We start from the raw sequence: 13322 nt of genomic DNA, 5'->3' as shown, positions 1-13322 counted from the left end.
GTCTGAAAGTCAGAGCTCAGGAACTAGTTCTGGAAATACCACATTTCTCAGAGGCCGCAGCCCTGAGCTTCCAACAGTCTGGACATCAGCTGTCCTTTGTTTTAAAGACCCTAGTGGTCTAGGGCCTTGGCGGGGGGCAGCCCTGTCCCCTTGGTCCGCACTTTCCCAGGAGTACTGTACCTGGACGAGCACAGGGGCCAAGCCGTAGAGTGAAGGGGTCTCTCCCTGCAGAGTCCAGTTCAGCAGCGCACATCGCAGTGTGGGAAGCTACAGCCTTTCAACTGTGAAGTCCCTTTTAGGCACTGCACACATGTCTCAAAACAGGGGTAAGGCCTGTCACTAGCCGCGCAAGGCACCTGGGGGACTACGTGAGGCTGAACCTAGCAGGGTCCCCTTCCTTCGAAAACTTATAAGCTTGTGGGGAGGCAGGCACGGCTGGGCTTGGCAAGGCGCTGTCTGCAGGGACTCCCTGAAACGATCTTGCTGGAAGTCACCTGGAAATTTCCATAGACCTGGCAAGAGGAGGCAAGAGAAGAGTTAGGTATCTTGTTTCACGATCTGAACTAACCACGTTTTTTTTCCTGCATCGCTTTTGGTGATGAACATAAATTCATGTCCATTCAGTCGATCCCACAAACCATGAGGGACGTCTGCTCTTTGCCCCGCACGTCGTAAGTTCAGAGCTGACTGAACGCAGGAATCGCTGCTCTGTGTTTTTCAGATCAAGCTTCTGCTCTGTGCGCTGGGGATCTGCCACAGAGAGAAGAAGTTTGTTCCTGGTGGTGGGAGAGTTGCCGCAGAGCAGAAATCCCATCACTCCCCTAGGGACACCACCCTGGGGGGCATCTGTAACTGTGAGGGCCGCTGTCTGCAGCAAACGGCTAGCGTGGGGCTTCAGGGTTTCCTTCTCTGTTTCAGAATGACTTGGTGAATCTCTTCAGAAAGGCAGCGGCTGTGGAATGAGGAATTGAAATCTGGTGGCCGTTAAGGATCCAGGGCAGCCCCCTGCCCCAGAAGCATGGCCGGTCCCCCTCCTGGGGTGAGGGCTGCCCTTGCCTGCAGGACACGCAAGCCTTACTTTCCCACAGCTTCCCTGGGCGTCTTGTCACCGTGGGCTCCGTGGGCTGCTTCTGTGCTGTGTGTCTCACGTTCGAGCCCAGACCCCCTCCAAATCCCCTGGCTTCCGGTGGCGTTTGGAGGATGGGAGGCACAGCTGCATGGTGGGAGGCTGGGGGACCACCCCTGCTTCCTCCCTATGGGGCTGGCTTCGCGGAAGGCCTCAGCCCCGGCCTGGCAGCCGTCTCTGGGTCCTGCATCTGCCCCCCTTATGCTTGGATCAGGAGGGAAACTGCTCCCCTACTTCGCAGGTGTATTCCTACACCCTGTCCACTAAGTCCTTCTGAAATCCCCCCAGGCGAATGTGGCATCTGCTTCCTGCCTGGACCTGACTGATACACATGACAACCTTGTAGTCAGACATTTTACTTTTTTTTCTTTTTTTTTGCCGTACGCGGGCCTCTCACTGTTGTGGCCTCTCCCGCTGCGGAGCACAGGCTCCGGACACGCAGGCTCAGCGGCCATGGCTCACGAGCCTAGCCGCTCCGCGGCATGTGGGATCCTCCCCGACCGGGGCACGAACCTGTGTCCCCCGCTTCGGCAGGCGGACTCTCAACCACTGCGCCACCAGGGAAGCCCAGACATTTTACATTTTAAGGTGTTGGAAAGGCATCACCTTTGGCAGATCAGATTGAGGATGAAGGAAGGGGGTGCTCCCCTGCTACCTATCCTCCCCCCAGCCATTGCTCTGTGTCCCCAGTCCCAGGCCCACATAGGGTCCTCTCTGACCATCTCTCCCCCTGACTCATCCTGACCCTAATCCTGCAAGTCCATGCAAGCACTAATTGCTGAGCATCCCACGACGGCCAGGCCCTTTGGCACCATCTGGGGACACGACAGTAAGCAGATCTGGCCCCTGGCTATGGGCTGCATGGGCAGGCGGAATCACACTTGACCAGGCCCCCATCCCCACGGGGCCCCAGTCCTCCTGCTGGCCCTGGTCAAGGCGCTGTCCACTTGGAAACCCCGACTCCCACTCCTGGCTTTGACTTGGCCATCCTGCCTGACAGAGGGCCTTTCTCGGCCCAGCTCAGGAGTGAGAAGGCCGTGGCGGGGCTGCTCCTTCCTAGGCATACGGAGCTTCCGACCCACCTGTCCAGATTGCACTCCTCACCCCCATGAGTGGGGCTGGGATTGGACTCAACCCTCATTCTCTACCTTCCTGGGAACCTGGGCCACCTGGGCAGCCAGCAGCGGTCGTTCACCAGGCCCTGGCTCCCTGGCCTCTGTGACCAGTCCAAGCACACGCAGTGTCCCAGCAGCTCTGTCTCAGCACTCAGCACCCGCCCACCTCCTCCCTCACTGGATCCATAGTGTTCAGATGAATTTTAGAGTGTTCTGTTCTGCACGCTCAGTACCCCAGCATAGTTCATCAATTCTAAGGTGTTTATTTTGTCATATTAACATCTCCGAAATCAGTTGTACCCGCAGCTTCATGGGGTATCTTGGTTTATGCTTTAGCTTCTAGCAGTACATAAAGTAATAGTGTCTCAGCATTGGTGCATCTAAAGTGCCATAGCTCGTGTGCTCTCTCAAACGCACATTCCCCAGACATCCTCCAGCTGAGAACCCTTTTCCAGACTCACACACGAGTCGTTTGACTTTGACTTTCTTTGATACTTTCACATCCTTTATCCATACGCCTAATGGCTTGTCATCCATTAGCTGTAAATTCTTTTGACAGAATGACACTTGTCACGACTGCTTTAACTGAATCGAGTTCATCGACCTTGTGTCGTGTCAAATTATTTTTGTTATTCCGCTCACTTTGGGTTTTCAACCTGTTTCAGTTACTTTTTAGAAGGCCCGGCCTTTTGTTAAACGCTACTAATTTACTGAATAGCTTGAGCCACACGCTCAAACAGAGACGTGCCCTCACGTACAGATTTATACGTGCGTGCATTGCATCCCCCACACAAATACGTGTGGGGAGAGAGAGACGAGGGGAGGCAGAGAGGCAAGTGTGGAGCCTGAGTGAAGGTGAGTGACGGAGAGACGGAGTCTCTGAAGGCGGTGGAGTCTCTGAAGGCAAACGCATCCTCACCGCTACTTGGGGTTACCACCAGGAACTGGGCTCAGGGACAGGTCTGAGTCCTGGTCCATTCCCAGATGTCTGCATCTGTCCCGGTCTGGGTCGTCCTGCCTTGTCTGCTCTCCCAACCCCACTTACCTGTGGCCCTGATGACTCCCACGTCAGTGCCAACCGTGCCGGAACAATAGGCACCTGACTTGAAGGTGGGCGAGTCAAGACGATCCAGCCTCGCTCAGCCCAGACCCCACCGACCTGGGTGGGCTTTCCAACGTGCACCCTATTTCCCTATTCTCCTTTCCCATGGACGATGGGTCCCAGCAGCACGCAGCCCCCGGAGGAGCAGTTGGGCCCCTGACCTCCAACTCCAAAGACAGCCCCTCCTCAACTCATTTCTAAATCACATGAATGTCATTGACCTGTTAGCTACTATGATAATGGGGGTGACTCATAGGCACTTAGTGATAGGACGTGGGGGGCGCTCTGCTCCTTCAAGGCCTGGGAAGCCCCACCCAGAGGGGGAGCCTCTTTGGCGCTCATCCCTGTACCCACCAGCAGCCTGATGTCCAGCTGCCGCCGGCTCACTGCGCTTCCCTAAAGCCCGACTACATCATTCTCCTCCACCTGGGGCTGCAACCTCGCTCAGCATCTTCTTGGCTGGATGAGGAACACCGGCCTTACACTGTCCAGTTTTGCCATCTGTGCCGGGGGAGGGAGAAGTCCTCTGGGTTTCTGACTGGGCCAGTGGGGAGACAATGGTGCCGTACCTTGAGATGGAACACCAAGGAGGCGCGGGGCAGGGGACTGGAGAGGGAGGATGGACGGGATGTTGGGACATGTTGGGTTAGGAGCAGTAGGGTACAGCACTGATGAGACCCTAAGCCTCCTGCTTGCAGTTCTCCCATCCTACCCTGCTGCCTGATAGCCCACCAGGGGGAATCACAGAGGTGGGGCCTTCATGTGGGCAGGGCTTCAGCAGGGGCAGGGCCTCAGTGGGCGGGGCTGGCTGCCGAGGGACGAACTTGAGTTTCCTGCTGGAGCCAGCAGGCGATAAGGAGACCTGGCCCCAGGGCATTTGAACAGTCCAGTAGAATTACCCTCCTGCTCTTCTGTCATCAACAACAGAGACACAAATCAGGGAAGATTTTCGTGCAGCCTCAACCATTTTCTGAGTTTTGACAAAACAGAATTATATCAAATGAAAAATATAAAAATAAAAGCAAAACAATTGCTATAATAGATTTCCCCCGAGTTTAAAAATAAATGATCTTGGGGGTGGGGTAATAACTCCCCCCACCGAACACACACAAACATACACACAAGAGGTCTAGAAAAAATATTCTAAACTATTAAAAATAGGTCTCTTGGAGTTGTGGGACTACAGGTGACTTCTTTTGTTTTTTTTTTAATTCTGTGTTTAAATTGCTTTCCATAATGAAAATGCGTGACTTGGCAACATAATACTTTTAAAAATAAAAGTTTTTTTTAAACTGAAAGAAAAAAGTCTTTAAAACTGTCCTATCTGTGCCTTTTGCAGAGCGGCTCTTAGGGGCTGTGAGGGTGTGGGCGTCGCAGGCAGGCCCTGCGTAGGAGCCCAGGGCTTCTGATGGACTGTGGTCACTCTCGGCCTCGCTGGTCTCTGCTGCAGGTGGCCTTTGGGGTTAGGTGATGTTCCAACCTGTTCAATGTGCTTCTGCTTGGGATTTGTCCTCAGGCATCCGAAGGCGTCCCCGTGAGGTTCTTCACCAAGCTGGACCAGCTTATCGAGTTTTACAAGAAGGAAAACATGGGCCTGGTAACCCACCTGCAGTATCCTGTGCCCCTGGAGGAGGACGACGCCTGCGACGAGCCAGAGGAGGAGACAGGTAGGAAGGGACGGAAGGGAAGGTGCCTCCGGGACCCCGCCTGCCATCTGAGTCCCACAGTGAAGTTCTGGGGTGTTTCTCTCACTTCAAGTGCTTGTAGATTGGGTGGGTCCGGTTATCAGGGGGGTGACATGGTGGTTAAAGACCAATTAGGAACACAGGCTCTGGGTTCAGACAGACCTGGGTCAAACTTCCTGCACCCCATATTCTCAGCTGTGTGACCATAGGTGAATTACTTAACCTCTCTAAACCACAGACCTCTCTTAAAGAGACACGAAAAATAATATCTGCCTCTCAGGGTGTCATCAGAGGAGTCAGTGTAGATCCCAGCGCCTAGTACATAGTAAGCACACAATAAATGCAGCTAAAATCATTGTCGAAATAATTAGCTGAATTTTGCTGTGAAGAGAATGAGGAAGGAGATTGTTGCACCAAGCTGGAAGGATGAGAAAGGATGTTGCTTTATATCATCATTAAAAGAAAATAAAGTACAGCCCCTAAAAGGTATGTGAGAGTCAGTCCTACTGTTTAAACAGGGGAGGAACAGACTAATAGAGCGAGCGTCGGGCAGAGAGAGGCAGTGCAGCCGGGAGCTCCCCTTCTCTTCCCCTCAAAAGTTCATGTCCTGAAAGAAAGCCCTGACATACATAACTGAACCTCTCAACTGGTCAGGGCTCCTCCTAAGTCCCAGGGCTTGGAACCGAGACCCCCGGCGTCTCCCCTGAAGGACAGATTAGACCAGAGGTGTGGGGTCCCTGGCCTGACTCCGCCCATCCCTGGCTGCTGCCCGCCACGTGCTGGGCGTCCTTGCAACCACCTCCGTGAGCCACCCTTCCTACCACCTGCCTGGAGACCCACCATGAGCGATTGCACAGCTCATCGGCAGCCTCCTCTGAGAGTAAAGTCCAGTTCCTGGAGGAGACGAGGGCTAGGCAGAGTGTTTCAAAAGGAGCGCAGGTCTGCAGAGGTGAAGGGGACCCAGGCAGCCGTGTCCCTCGTCGCCTCCCTGGCCCAGTAAAAGGCGCCCTCAGCTGTGAAATAGGCAGAGCTGACATGTCCACGTGTGAGTCCAGGGTCACTCGCCAGTGCTGTGCCCGGGCCGTGCGTCCTCCAGCTGCCCCCAGGAGCCCAGGCTCGGCCTCGACACCGAGAAGCCATCATGCAGAAATGCCCTCTGCACTTCCCTCTCACCCCCCACGCCAGCTTTTCTGTCCCTCCGGGCACGGCCGTCTAAAGAAAGACCCCAACACTAGAAAAAGACCCCCCAAAAGATCCGGAAAGAGAAGCACAATCTCAGGACGGCTGGCTTCCCTTCCCAAAAAAGACCCACTGTCTGCTTGAACCCAGGCGTCTCCCACCCCCAGTCCAAGGGGTCGGATTTGGCTCAGGTCTTCTCAAGGTGATGCCAGTCCCCATGGGGCTCAAAACGGGATCATAACCCTTGAAAGAACCCCAAGCCAGGTGAGGAAGTGAAGGAACGGCTCATCCTTTAAAGAGAACGTCCCTGGGCACCTCTGTGTCCAGAGCCGTGGGGCAGCCACGCCATGTGAAAAGACGCTCGGACAGGAGGTTGCAGACCCCAGGGGCTCAGGACCCTCACCCATTTGTGGTACGTGCAGGATGGAAGCTTTCAAGGTGAACAGGTGGGAGTCCCATCTCCCAGGCCAAGTCCAAGTCATTTGTTTCATATCTCAGTTCCCTGGGTGGAGGGAGCCCCTCACTTCCTTTCATTGTCTCTGGGGGTCTGGAGGGAGAGAGAAAGAAGGACAGAGGCTGGAAAGAAAGGGCAAAGAAAAGGGGGCCAGGGTGGGAGAGAGAGGGGCAGTGTGGCTGGACCTGCCTGCTCCCCGGCCCAGCTCCTCCCATGATGGGAGCCCAACCTCTGCTGGTCCAGGGCCCCTGCTCTGCCCCGAAGCCGGCCGTCCTGCTGAGCTTCTGGGGCTGCTGTCTTCAGCCGTCCGCGGCCAGCAGCCCTGTCCGGCGTGGCCATCGGACCCCAGCAGGTGTTTGCAGAGCTCCTCAAGGGGACAAACTCTGTGTTGGGCCCCGGGGCAGAGACCACCAAGACCAGGTCCCTGCCCTTGGCAGGCTCCCTGTCTAGCCCAGGAGTCAGCTGGCAAGGGAGCGGGGCCAGGAAGGGACAGTGCGGGCACAGACAGGTCTGTAGCTGGGCGCAGTGCCCTGGACCCCACGTGGCGGGTGGACAGGATCACCGCACAGAGGGCGGAGAGGGTGGGCCACGTGCCCCTCTCCGCAGGCTGTGATCCTGAGGGAGGGAGCGGTCAGCCCAGACGGCACTCCTGCTCTTGTCTTGGGTAGAAGGCGTCCTGTCTCCCCCCGAGCTGCCACCCAGAAACATCCATTTATCTGCCGGGCCATGCGAGGCCAAGGAGGTCCCTGTTTCCAACGATAATCCTCGAGCCACGGAGGTCAGCCGGCCAAGCCTCTCAGAGACGTTGTTCCAGCGCCTGCAGACCATGGACACCAGTGGGTGAGTCCCCACCTGGCAGGCCCCACGACACCCAGGTAGCTCACCCCGTGCTGTCTCCTGGAGATGCCGCTTCCACACTAGGACAGGTTGCTGTTGAGCCCACCGGCCTCCCGACGGTGGGTCTGAGGGAGCCCAGCTCGCGGGGCAGCTCTGGCTGCGCGGGCACTGGATGGCCCTGCTCAGGGGCTCCATGTCTACCAGGCCCTGTGGCATGTCAGGGGCTGGTTCTGGAAGGATGGATGGCTCTCTGCTGCAGACGGCATGGCCCTGCCCCAGGCTTCAGGGGCCTATGCTGGGGCTTGCTGGGAACTCACATGGCATCTTTTCCCGTCCCAAAGACTCCTCCCGCCATGCGGTCCACTGACTCAGATGGTCCCAGTGGAGGAGCTGCCTGCACTGCAGCCTGGACCTGCTCTGGGCCCCATGCAAAGGAGGCCAACTTCCGTGTCACCGGGAAATGGGTCAGAGCAACCGTTCCATGTGTGGTGTAGACTGTGAGGTCTACACCGCGTGCCACTCCTTTCTTTGTGGTGGAAGGAGTGAGGTGCAATCCTTTTAACACTTTGTTTCACCTGCCCTGATCCAGGGCTCTCAGGATCTGGCCCCGTATGTGGTACCAGACTAGTCCATGTTGATGAGGTCCTGCAGCCCCTTCGCCTCCCTCAGCAGGCCCAGGCTGGATGATGGGAGGTGGAGGTATGGCTGGGAGGGGCGTTGGTTATTTTGCAAATCAGAGGCCCTGACTTTAACACAGGCCAGGGGATGGCTTCCACAGGGAGGACGCTCCGTGAGGGGAACTGTGTCCCCAGCACCCAGCATGTCACCTGGCACAGAGTCGGCACTCCCTAGATCTGTGTTGAATGAATTAATTAGTACACAGCCATCTCCATGTGTTAAAAATTGAAAAACATTTTTTTGTTTCTTCATGAGATAAAGGCCCTCCAAAGAATATCCTATTGGCAGGGCTAATGCAACATCTCCAGCTTGAAAGATTAATTTGAGACAGCCAGGGCTGCTCACCTACCATCTGATTTAGCCAAATACAAAGCAAAGGCCTGAAGGTACACACAGCCACCGGTTGCTAAGATATCTGGTGTTTCTATACTTCCACCTTGACATTTCCTCTAATTTTTCTCCGGGCCCGCCGGGTTATATTCTCTGCACGCTTCTGGAATTCCTTGTGCTATTTCTCCAGAAGCTTACTATCCAGTGCTTTGAATATGTTGGGCCATTACCATGATTATCCTGATGTATGTATCCATATAACAAATGCTTATTAAAATAGTTCAGGCAGAGCCCGTTGTTTAGTTTCCTTGAGATTCTATTTCTTTCCAGGTTTAGGTGTTAAATGCAGGGCAGTCCTTGAGGAAATAGGCAAGGATGTTCAATGGTGCCACTGCTGCCCATCACCTCCTGACTCTCCCACGCGGTCTGTTGGCTACATCTCCTTGTCAGTCCCTCCTCTCTAGGGACAGGTCTTCTCTAGGGACTCAGGGCCCAGTGGGGCAGGACAAGGTGTCCAGCCAAGCCTCCACGCAGCCTCCTGAGAGGGGGTGGGGGCAGCTGAGGGGAAGCTGGTGTGGCTTCTCAGCTAACAAATGGCAATGGAACTTGCCTAAAGCTTCTGCTTGGAGATGGAGGTGTGTGGGTGGAGCACATTGGAGGGACCATAGTGCCTGCCCTCAGTTCTCTTCTGGGTCATGAAAAACTAAGCTTCTGCCTTGTGTTTGCAGGTTAATCTGTGTTGCTTGTAAAATAGCTTTGTACACAGAGGACTGCCTTTAGATTATTCTTAATTATAAGACAACCTGCACAGTCTCTTGTGCGAGTTAATTAGATCTAATCAGTTAGGTCATAGTTAAGAAAAGACTGCTGAGTAACATCAACCTTCTCTGATAAACAGAGTTTAACGTCTTTATGTCAACACTTTTCTACAACAAACATTTTAACAAATATCGCTTCCTAAAGCAAGTACTGATGGTCTCAAAGTTAAAGCCAATAGGCACGAGAATTGTTAAAGTACATATCTTCATGCTGTAGGAGAGATTTTTCCTTTTCAGCAAAACAGACTGAGGCAGAAACTGGATTTTTTTATGGTGTCAAGACTCAGAATAAGTATAGCTTAAACTTAAATATTATGACAACTGGTACGTAAATAGTTGCTGACTTCTCAGGCTAAATAAGTCAAAATGGCTAATCTATGTCTTTTCGGTCTTTCATTGAACAGCTGTTGCTGTTCAGGAGCAACAGCCTTTCCTTCTTTCAAGGATCCTAGAGAAGAAAATACCCTGTGACCTCTAGCTTCAACTTGTTGCAAGGCTGGAGCAAAGCTATTTGAGGCTTGTACGAATTTCTTCACACACGTAAATCAACATCCTTGAGCCTCCGTTTCCTTGTTTGTAAAATAGGAGCAATAGTAATATCTGGCTCATAACGTTGATTTGTGGATTCGAGGGGAAAAAAGAGCATAAAGGGCTAAGCAGAGTGACTGGTATGTTACGCTCAGGACATACCTGCTGTAATTATAATGTTCATTATTATAGGAACAAAAGCTCAAACGTTATCCAGGAAGAAATGCTGCTGGGTGATAGAATGTAGAGGTGCGATCAGACCTCGGGGGCAGCCCTGGCGCGACGCGGCCCGGGCTCTGCCTCTGCTGGGCCATCCTGTGCGAGGCGAGGGCAGGTCCTGCCTCGGGCCCATGTGCTTCATCCGTAATTGAGAGGGACTGGACCAGACCAGGAGCAAGGGCTGGGGGTGCGAAGGCCCGGCACCTAGGCTGCCAATACCATACCCCCAGCCCCATCACTCAGCACAGAGACTTCCCCTCGGAGCCTCGGATGACTGGGAACCTCCCTGACACAGAGTTCCAGGTGGCCCTTGGCTGTGAACTTGGAGTTGGCCTGTGAGCTGTAGCCATTTGCCATCTCTGGACTAGAGCATCCCTCAGCCCTCACATCCGATCTTTAGGAACTGATGAAGCAGGAAAACAAGTCCTCTGTACATTTTCAAAGCTGTTCTGTCTCCTTTTCAAAGGATAAACATTTCCCATCCCCAGCCGGTATCACTTCCTTCCACCTATAATGTTCATTATTATATATTAATGTTCATTATTCCCAACCTCCACTCCTAACACTTTCCTTCACTCTTTATGCTCCAGCCTCACAGACTTTTTGTTCCTCGAGGCTGGCCTCATTCCCACCTCAGGACCTTTGTACTTGACATCCCGCTGCCAATAGCTGGATGGCTAGCTCCCTCTTGTCACTGAGGTCCCAGCTCTGCGACTGCCTCAGAGAGGTCTCCTTGACCCCCAAAGGACACTAGCACCCTCCCACCCAACGTCTCTCTAGCACTTTTCCCTGTTTTATTTTGCCATGATGTTTACTAAAATTATCTTGTTTATTTACAGACTTAATCTACCGCTATACTTCCTTACTAAGACATCAGCTCCAAAAAGGTCTAAAGAGCAGGGACTTTTGCCCTGTGTTTATTGCTGCATCCCAGCTCCCAGAATAGAGCTCAGGGCGGGCTCTCCATACATATTTGTTAAGCGAGTGAATGAATGAATGAATGGATTGAAGAGCTGTTCCAATCAAAGCAGTGGGTGGGTTTGGAGGCAGCCTCCCTTGGGGCCCTTTACTCTTGTCTGACCTGATCTCCACCCCTTCAGTAAGACCCAGGGAGCCTGTCCAGGTGTGCGCATGTTCTCCTGGGGCCGGTGTCTCAGCTGGAGACTCTGAGAATTCAGATTTCTTCTTCTGCCTGTTACTGCTGGTGTCTATCGTTTAGGAACCGAAGAAGCATGCTGTTATCTCTCCTTTTTTTTTTTTTCAGGCTTCCAGAAGAGCATCTGAAAGCTATCCAAGATTATTTAAGCACTCAGCTCACCCTGGACTCTGATTTTGTGAAGTCGGGCTCCTGCAGTCTGCCTCATCTCAAGAAACTGACCGCGCTCCTCTGCAAGGAGCTCTATGGGTAATGGCTGCCGTGAGGATGGGAGAGGGGGGACAGTGGGTGAGAGAACTAGCTCATTAGGGTGACCCCTGCTCTTAGCCCCGGTGTCCAGCTCCGGGCAATTGGGCTGTTGGTGGGGGCTTAGAAATCTGGTTGTTGGAGGTTTTGTTTTCGTGGCATTTGAACTTGGTGGTTGTTGGCTTTTTTTTTTTAAACGAAAGTTAATTCGAGGCCAGTTGCTATGGGAAGGGGTGGGCGGGAGTACACCGCCAGCCCTTCCACACTTGCTAAGGATCCAGAGGCTACGGCTTCTGCTGCCATTCGTCTTTCTTGCTGCAGCCGGCACATTTGATAAGCACGTAAGGGCACCAAGAGGAGATCAATTAAAATCAGCCTGTTTTCTACGTGGGTGGTGATGGCTCAAGATTGCCAGTGACGGCAGGTTTTTAAAGTGAGCCAATTCACCAAAACTTGAGTGTTCTGCTGTTGAATTCACTGAAGGACCAATTGGTAAAAATTCCAGTTTCTTTTAGTGTTTTAATTTCATTATGTGCTTTAATTTCATTACCATTAAAATTAAGTTTAATTACATTTTAATTGTTAAAAGTGCAAACTTAAAGCTGATACACTCTCTGAAGAATTGACAAAAGAATTTTTTAAATGCTTGAAAAAATAGAAAATCACATTTAAAAGCATCTGAAAGAAATCACAGGGACCCCAAACAATCCCATGGCAAATGAAAGGTCAACATTTTGGTTGGAAAAATAGCATTTCATGTGGGTGAGGTTTTATCAGCCTATACTGTTCTGTGTCTTATTACATACACAGCAGTTTCAAAATTCTTTTGTCAGTTTCTCTGGCGCCATATCTATCTTAGCTTAGTTTCTATGCAAACAAGAATTTTTCATCAGCAGTAATCAAATTGAACTTTCCTTCTAAAGGCTCTTAAAAAGCACAATCCGTACATTTGGTAAAGTTAACGAATAATTTCTTTGACAAATTGAGCCCTCATCAAATTGGCCAGTCAGGTTTACTTTCAAGGAATTGGCTTTCGACTGACGCAGTTTCAGCCAATTGGACCCAGAGCCGTCATTTTTAAAGATTTCCACAGAGAGTTATTGCTCCATGTGATGCTGTTGTTATAAATCATTCATCACTGGGAAAAACACACACACACGGCACTTCCTTTTCAAGAAACACAATTTCATCATGACTGGTAGCGAGCTTTTATTTCTGCTCCAGTGGAAATCCTGTTCTTTGCTGCTTCCTTGTCCAGGGGAGATCTAGCTTTAAGTCTCTCCACAAGTTTCACCCAGTACACTCAGCACATTTCCCCAGCACTGCTTTGCTACCTGGACTTTCCTAGAACCTGGGTCACCTCATCCTTATGGTGACAGCAGCTTCCTCAACATAGCTAGTTCTCTAGTTTTCCACAGGCCTTTAGTTACTGGACAGTTAACTTCGAGTTAGAAGTAGAGAGACCGCATGATGTTCTAAATGCCCCCCAACATTTGTTTGTCTTCACTTCATAGGCAAAGTGATAGTCAGGCTTGAAGACGCGGTTAGGGATGGACTTTTAGAAAATCTTAGGAAAAAATTATGTTTCCCATCCCCCTGCAAACCCTGCAGATGTTGTTCCATGAAACTAACTATAAACTAGTAGATTTCAGACTGCTTTGATTGGAACAGCTCTTCATTCATTCATTCATTCATTCACTCGCTTAACAAATATGTATGGAGAGCCCGCCCTGAGCTCTATTCTGGGAGCTGGGATGCAGCAATAAACACAGGGCAAAAGTCCCTGCTCTTTAGACCTTGTTGGAGCTGATGTCTTAGTAAGGAAGTATAGTGGCAGATTAAGTCTGTA

The 13322-nt window shown here is 52.0% G+C and overlaps 1 protein-coding gene across 1 annotated transcript in view; it reads left to right on the top strand.

Moving 5' to 3' along the window:
* INPP5D (inositol polyphosphate-5-phosphatase D) overlaps positions 1–13322 on the top strand; it is a gene marked incomplete at its 5' end in the record, with an annotated part of 131392 nt that overhangs the window by 58296 nt on the left and 59774 nt on the right. The window contains 3 exons of the mRNA XM_082658363.1: positions 4860–5010; positions 7330–7501; positions 11336–11476. Coding sequence (XP_082514489.1) covers positions 4860–5010; positions 7330–7501; positions 11336–11476 — 464 coding nt within the window. The remainder of the gene's footprint in view (positions 1–4859; positions 5011–7329; positions 7502–11335; positions 11477–13322) is intronic.

Source organism: Grampus griseus (genome assembly GCF_964374135.1).
Source record: "Grampus griseus genome assembly, chromosome: 7".
Taxonomy (NCBI): domain Eukaryota; kingdom Metazoa; phylum Chordata; class Mammalia; order Artiodactyla; family Delphinidae; genus Grampus; species Grampus griseus.
The sequence above is the reverse complement of the archived record's forward strand: the minus strand, read 5'-3'. Positions and strand labels throughout refer to the sequence as shown.